The sequence below is a fragment of the Eutrema salsugineum genome, unplaced genomic scaffold (genome assembly GCF_000478725.1).
Source record: "Eutrema salsugineum unplaced genomic scaffold, Eutsalg1_0 scaffold_271, whole genome shotgun sequence".
Lineage (NCBI taxonomy): Eukaryota > Viridiplantae > Streptophyta > Magnoliopsida > Brassicales > Brassicaceae > Eutrema > Eutrema salsugineum.
In genome coordinates, this window is record NW_006256776.1 from 1 (window position 1) to 7,421 (window position 7,421).

At 38.6% G+C, this 7,421-nt stretch overlaps 1 protein-coding gene across 1 annotated transcript; it reads left to right on the forward strand.

The window, feature by feature from the left end:
- The first annotated feature begins 1,078 nt into the window (after nt 1-1,078).
- On the forward strand, nt 1,079-5,938 carry LOC18015324 (intracellular protein transport protein USO1). The gene is made up of 14 exons (XM_006397316.2): nt 1,079-1,096; nt 1,181-1,485; nt 1,654-1,815; nt 1,924-1,989; nt 2,086-2,223; nt 2,310-2,363; nt 2,546-2,731; nt 2,821-2,910; nt 2,988-3,122; nt 3,233-3,355; nt 3,472-3,557; nt 3,664-4,216; nt 4,348-4,425; nt 4,575-5,938. The coding sequence occupies exons 2-14, from the start codon at nt 1,297-1,299 to the stop codon at nt 5,775-5,777; spliced, it is 3,063 nt and encodes a 1,020-aa protein (XP_006397379.1). The 5' UTR covers nt 1,079-1,096; nt 1,181-1,296; the 3' UTR covers nt 5,778-5,938.
- The last annotated feature ends 1,483 nt before the right edge of the window (nt 5,939-7,421 follow it).

A 7,421-nucleotide genomic window follows, 5' to 3' on the forward strand; every position in this document is an offset into this window, starting at 1 on the left:
CGCATTGGTATTAAAATTAGCATATTCGTCGAAGAAAAGTTAAGATTCATGCATATTCACTATATTCACTAGGTTTAGAAAGGTCTTTGATTTATTTTTTTTTATAAATAAGTACTTAGAAAATGTATGCGCGTACGCACAAATGAATTTCGTATATGCATAATTGCATATTTGCATATATAAAGAGTGGATCGGAAAGTGGTGGGGACTAAAGAAAAGATGGAGGCTTTTGAGCTCAATAATTATAGCTTAACTTGCAGAGCAATTCATAGTGGAGGAAAATAATAAGAAAATGAAAATGAAGAGAGAGAGATATAAAAAGAAAAGATAAAAGAGTTCTAGTGTTTTCATTTTTGCTACATTGATAGAGGTGAAAATATATGAATGTGTGTCATTTATCGTCTTGAGCTGCTCACTTGCTCGGGTGCTTTGGGGTGAAAATTTTGGTATAGCTAAATGGGCTTACACTTATGGATCTTTGATAAAAAAAAAATTTTAATCAGTTGGAGGTTGGAACGAGAGGGAGAGAATGTACGTAGAATTCCTCTTCAAGCGACTTGACTTATTGGGCCACGATTCTTAAATAAGCCCAAGACCAAATCTCTGCAATCTCATATATATGCAACTTTAGTAAAGCCCAAATTTATGAATAGCCCTTACAGCCCAATTCAGTGCTTCTCCTTCTGCAACCAAGGGCGGCAACGATAGCCTTGAGACCGTGTTGCAGAATCCAGCAAACCTTGGAGATGCTTTCACTTTTCATCTGATTTCCATGAAGCATCGAAATTGCACATAAAGACTTGGAGATGGTTTCGGAATTGAAAACTCTCATTTGGAATTTTTTTTTTTTTTTTGTTAAGTAGGTCAGTTTTTAATTTTGTAGTATAGCAACTAAAAAAATATGCAAGATTGCAAGCATATATTCATTTCATTATAACTGGTTATCTTACAATATTAACAAAAATAACTAACAAATTGTTTGATCATATATCTCATTATATGATCCTTTTGAAAATTATAAAATTCGGTTAAGAAATTACAAAAAAGCAAAAACAAACCCCGAGTCGGCCAGTGTCCTGAAAACATTTACCCTTTGGTAAGTAACACCACTCTCCAAGTTCAAATCTTTTCAGACTTTGATAAATACAATTCCGAAAGTTCACAACTTTATTCTCTACAGTGGACGATCGGAATTAGATCAAACCCCCCCATTGTGGAATCGGAGCGAGGATCTTCACTCAGTGACTCATCAATATCACTAGGAAGAAAACAGACGCCTTTGCTTTGGGGTTCTTCATGAGAAACCTAACGGCGGAGTCCGGTTCGGGTTCGGGTCGGGCCGTCCAACTAGTATACGTTGATGAGAATGGGAAGTTGAAGACGGACCCGGAAGCCATCGGCGCTCTTCAGAAGCTTAAGGGTCCTGTCGCTGTTGTCTCACTCTACGGAAAAGCTCTCCGTGGCAAGAGCTTCATCTGGAATCAGGTTTCTTTCTGGGTCTATTCACTACGATCGAGGGTTTAGGGTTTTAGTAGTATAACTTGCACATTTTCCCATTTGTTTCGTTTGTAATTGTGATGATAATTTCTGATGATTTAGGGGAAGTTTGGTTCTTATTTGTGGAAATGTCTGATTTTGAGTGTTGATGTATAGCTTGTTAGCAGAAGCATTGGATTTGAAGTTCAAACTCTTCACAGGCCATGCGCCGGAGATATATGGATGTGGATTGAGCCGGTGAAGAGGATTGCAGAAGATGGGACCGAATATAGTTTAGTGTTACTCGATGTTGAAGGAGCAGACTCAAATGGTGTACTGGTTAGTCTTTTTTTTATTATCTCATCAAAGATTCAAGTCTTTTAAAGAAAAAGTAGTGTTTTTTTTCTTTCTTAGGAATAATCAGTTTATAAATTGATTTGATGTTAGGCTATCCGCAACAGCCAGATATTCGCCTTGGCTATCCTCCTATCAAGCGTGTTTATCTATGGTCCGGTAAATACCTATCACTGATTTTCATTTCTGAAGAAAGTTTCTTTCAAACACACACTTAGTGCTATGTATTTACGAAAACTCTGCTTCATCTCTCAGACACTTGGTGTAAATGACATTACACTTGATCTCTCTCGTCTACTTGAGATTAGCAAGAACGATCACGTTGGAGAAGCTAAGGACTATACATTTTCCGGGCTTGGGCAGTTCTCTCCCATGTTTGTACAACTTATGACGGTGATAATTCCCTTATCAAAATACATTTTAAAGGGTTTAGAATCAGCTATGTTTCTGAACGAGTTTTTAATCTTCTCTATTATCAGGACCTTAACTCAGAAACAGTGGAAGGCGGACAAGATGTAACTGAGAATAACAAAGTGGGTTGACCCTCTCCTTGTTATTCTTAAAGATTTTCTTTTGGCTATTATTACCAAAAGGGCTTTACTCTTGCCCTTAGTATGACCAATAAAGCTGGATTTCTACCCGCTGATTAAGCCTCAGTCCTTTTATCTTTTCTCTTCTCTTGTCTGATCAAACTTGTGTACTCTTTTTTGAATAGTTCGAAACGCTGCGACCCCAGCTTCTCTACGGTGTAAATGGCCTAGTGAAGTTTGTCTCTGAGAGAGTAAGGCCTAAGAAAAGAGGCGATACCATTGTCACAGGGCCGCCTGTTGCTTGTTTCACGAAGTCATTTTCAGAAAATGTTAACAACAACGTCGTGCCTAAAATTTCTTCTTTATGGCTGGTAATTTTTTTTGTCAATTATGGATTATTTGCAGTGTTCCAACGAATTCGTCTGCGTATTGTAAATGCATCATCTGTATTTGGTTGCAGTCTGTAGAGGAATTAGAAGGTCTAAGGGCCCGTGATACAGCAACTGAGGTATACATATCGTCTTTCGATCATCCAGAGACTCCTGAAGAAGTAAGTTTTAATTCGTGTAACACTCAACAATACTTGGATGCAGTAGTAAGATAAACTATTAACATAGTGATCTACAGTCGATGCTGATAGAAGCACACAATAAGGCGGTCGTCAAAGCTTTGGCCGCGTTTTGTGAATCTTCCATTGGAAACGCTGAAATAAAACAGAAATACAAAAGAGACCTTTGGAGTTTCTTTGCGAAGGCATTTGAAGTCGGTCATCTCTAACTCTTTATCTCTCTGTATATATAATACTGTTTTGCGAATAAGCCAGCTCTCTTTTTTATAAAGCTTTTTTTGCTAAATAGTGTTTTTTTTTTCAGGATCACAAGCGAGTGGCAAATCTGGAAGCATATTCGAGATGTTGTAGTGCTATAGAAGATATGGGCAAGAAATTATGGGCATTGCCTTGTTCTCATGATGCTAATATAGGCGAAATGATCAAGGTTCTCTTTTTTTTTTCCCGTCTTAACACTGAATTTCTGATCACGATATAGACATGATAAAGCCTGGAGTGAGTTTTACTTTCACTAAAAACAATGTTGTAATCTGTATGAAACAGGCTCTTGATACCGCTGTTGCAGAGTATGAAGTATCTATCAATGGTCCTATGAAATGGCAAACACTGTCTTCTTTTTTGAGAAAGAGGTTCTTGTTTCGTCTATACACTTCCGATAGCTAAAGATTGCTCTTTTATATCTATATATGTTTGGTCTTCATGGAAATTTAACCTTTCTTAGTTGTTAATTGCCAGTATACAGGACATTCTAGTCCATCGCAGAGGGAAACAAATGGATGAACTTCTTTTTGAGAACTCTAAACTCAAGCTGCAACACCGTTCGGTGGAAAGCACGATGGATTCGCTAAAGAAACAGCTTGAAGGAGGAGAGAAAATGAGGAAGGAATATCAGAAGCGTTACGAGAGCGCCATTGATGACATGAATAAGCTCTCAGATCAGTTCAAACACCGGATTCATGACCTGGAAAGTAAGTGTAAGTCGATTCACCATGAACACTCGAATCTCATGGATGTGTTGGGGTCCACAAGACTAGAGGCATCTGAGTGGCAACGGAAATATGAGGAGACATTGGATGAGAATGGCGTGAGCAGCAACAGTCGGGTCGGAGTAGATGCGTCGATCACTAGGTGCAATAAGTCAATTGATTGGAAAATTAAATACGAGAATATTGTTAGTGAGCGAAAAGCTGTTTTAGAGAAGATAGCGGCAATGGAAGATAAGTTGAAGCAAGCTTCAGCCATTGAAGATGGCATGAGAGCTGAACTCTCCCGTGTTCTGGATGAAAAGGTTAGGCTTTTTTTTTTAATTAAAAGAAACAAATCATATATGATAAATCTATAATCGAACACAATAACTTAACCATTTGGCCGATTTCACAAACTGATTAAGTTGTGACTCTGATTCGTGGTTACTGATAGGAGAAGATAGTCACCGAGAAAGCTGCAAAGCTTGCGACTTTGGAGCAGCAATTGGCCTCTACGCGTGCAGAATTAAAGGTGAGCTTCTCTGATAGAGTCGAGTCTCTTTTCCTAATTGCTTAAGATTCTTGTGAAGACCTTAACGAGCTCATAAGAAGCCATTACATTACTCTTCGAGCCTGCATCGGTGTGCTGTAAGGCGTTTTTTGATTGTTGTTTCTTTGCAGAAAGGTGAGTTGAAGGTGAACGAATTTTCTTTGGAAGCAAAAGACTTGAAGCTTCAAATCTCGGCTCTGAATGAGAAATATGAATTGGTGAAATCTGCAGCGGAATCGCGTGAAACTGAGATGCAGACATTAAAACGAGAGAAAGATGACTTAGAGAAGAAGTTTCTTTCACAAATGGAGGAACTTGGAAAACTCTGTTTGAGGTTAACAGATACGGAAAATGAGGCTTCATCGGCTAAGAAACTTGTGGATTCATTGAGAATGGGAGCTAAAGCAGCACGGAACAGCGAGAACAAACTTCAGACGTCACTGCTGGAGAAATGCAATGAAATTGACCAAGCTAAGAGTCGTATCGAAGATCTAGAAAGAGTCTGCTCGAAGCTCGATAGTGGGGACAGTGAAGCTTCAGCAGCTAAGAAACTTGAGGACTCGATGAAAAGGGAAGCGGAAGCCTTTCGGATGAATGTGAACGAGCTCCAGACATCGTTGCAGGACAAATGCGTTGAAATCGATCGAGCTAAAAGCCGCATAAAAGAACTTGAACAAATCTGCTTGAAGCTAAAAGATGCGGAAACTGAGGCTGCAACAGCCAAAGAACTTGTGAGTTCGATGAAAACGGAAGTGGAATCGGTCCGTAGCAACGAAAACAAACTCCACGCATTGTTGCAGGAGAAAAGCATTGAAATTGGCAGAGCTAAGGGTTGGATTGAAGATCTGGAAAGGCAAAAGATAGATCTTTCTGAAATGTTGGAGACAAGGGCTAAACAAAACGAAGAAGCGGTTGCTGAATTGCACAGAATCTTCAACGCCGAGAAGGAAAAAAACATGCGGGTGAATTTGATGCAGCAAGAAAACTCTTTTATGGTTTCGGATGAAGCAACACCGCTGCAGCGTGTGAAGCGTTTGAAAGTAGAATCAAGTATAACCTGTTCTGGTTCGGATTACGCCCAAGAGACCGAAGAAGATACGGTTTCACAAGAGAGCGGGAAAGCTATAATTGCAATGACCCCGAGAAAATGCACAAGCACGGGCTCTGGAGCTGGAGCCTCTTCTTCCACAGGCATGGATCATTCGAAATACACAATGAAGAAGCTGAGAGATGAGATACTGAAACACGGGTTTGGAGCTGAGTTGGTTGGGTTAAAGAATCCAAGAAAGAGTGTGTTGGTTGAGCTTTACGAACGGTGCGTTTTGCGAAAGTGAGATGTAACTACATGAAGCGAAGACTCTATGTATCAACATGAAACAAAGTCTGTTCTTGGTTTAGTTTTTCTTGCGAGATTTGCGTTGTTAAGACCGTGTTGACAACGATGCGGCTGCGTTTAAGTCTATTAAAACGAAAAAAGTCAACTGTTATAAGTCAATACGTCTTTTTTTAGTCAATAAGACTACCGTCACTTAACGGCGTCATGACACGGGCCAGGGCATGTTAAAAATGGGCCGGACTGATACATGGGCTTGTTAAACTGTTGGATCTTAAGAAATCTATATCGTCCATAGAGTAACGTACATAATTATTAAATACGCTAAAATATTTTTTTATTATTTATTTCCCGACAAACGTCGAAAGTACTATCAAATAAATTATTTCCGACGATCACGGGACAAAAGCTGTGTGGTAGCTTCGATTTCACCCTACGCAATGGTTCATGACACATTGTCCCATGGGCCCAAAAGTCTTAAATAGTTATCTGTAAATGCCTAAACTCTTTCTTATTTCCGAATTGGACCCACACCATTCTTCGTCGTTGCTTTCTCTCTTTAATGTCTAAACGAACTTTCAATTGTAACATGAAACCCCCTCTCATCTATTTATCAAATAATATTCAATGACAAACCAGAAATTTATTAAAAGAATTTATTAAGTTTGATAATCATTTTTTCTGCTAAATATAAGTTTGATAATCATGGTTATCAAAACTTGTGATAAATCATAAAAGGTGACATTTTTAGAGATTTATCTAAAGTTATATAGACATATTCTTTGACATTATCTAAGTTTTGCTACCACAAAACATGATCTAATTGTAATCTTCATTTTCAACTAACTCAACCACCAAACAGTGAAAAGAAAAGTCAAAAGGCATGTATAAACACAACTAATAAATTGTAAGTTGTTTTCTTGGGTTCTTTTCTTCTTTGACCAACAAACAAGTAAATATAATAATAGCTAACATATGCAAAATCTCCATTTCGATTTATGAGACAAGTCCCACTATTCTTAACTTTATTTTTACCTTTTCGTATTTTAATTTAAAATCACTCCCCGCGAATGACGAATGTCCCTCCTTAATCCTCGCATGTTTACTCGACCCATGTTACTACATCTTAATTCTATTTATACATAAACTCACTCACACACCAAAATACATCTTAAACCCTAAAATCTCTCACTCTCTTTTCTCTTCTTTGATGGCTTCATTTGCTATAAAGTCAATTTTTTGTTTCCTTGTTGCTGTTTTTTGCTTCATTGACAAGAATGTCGAAGCTAGAGAAGGTAAGCTCTTCTTTAGCAAGTTCACTCACTTAGATCGTACTAACAACAAAAAGGAAGATCTAAATCCAGCTCCCGCTCCGGGCGTAGCCCAAGCCAATGGAAGACTCGGTGACGGGGCTTTCGGGCCAGGTTCCGGTATGGTTCCTCAAACCAAGGAGTCATGGCCGGTTTCGTCTACAGCCACAGACGAGGAGTTCGAGAAATTGATGGCTAAATTTGAGGAAGAAAAAAACAAGTTACCGGAGGAGTTCGAGGAGGAAGAAGACTCTGAAGATCTCAAGGAGCAAAAGGATAATTATAACAACTACAATAATGGATACACGTACACTACTAACAATTATAATGATAAT

Bases quoted from the DNA above. Each gene is read 5' to 3' on its own strand.
- LOC18015324 (XM_006397316.2), top strand. From the start codon at position 1,297: ATGAGAAACCTAACGGCGGAGTCCGGTTCGGGTTCGGGTCGGGCCGTC. The intron at 1,816-1,923 runs GTTAGTCTTTTT...ATTTGATGTTAG, and splicing joins CAGACTCAAATGGTGTACTG to GCTATCCGCAACAGCCAGAT. The intron at 1,990-2,085 runs GTAAATACCTAT...TTCATCTCTCAG, and splicing joins GCGTGTTTATCTATGGTCCG to ACACTTGGTGTAAATGACAT.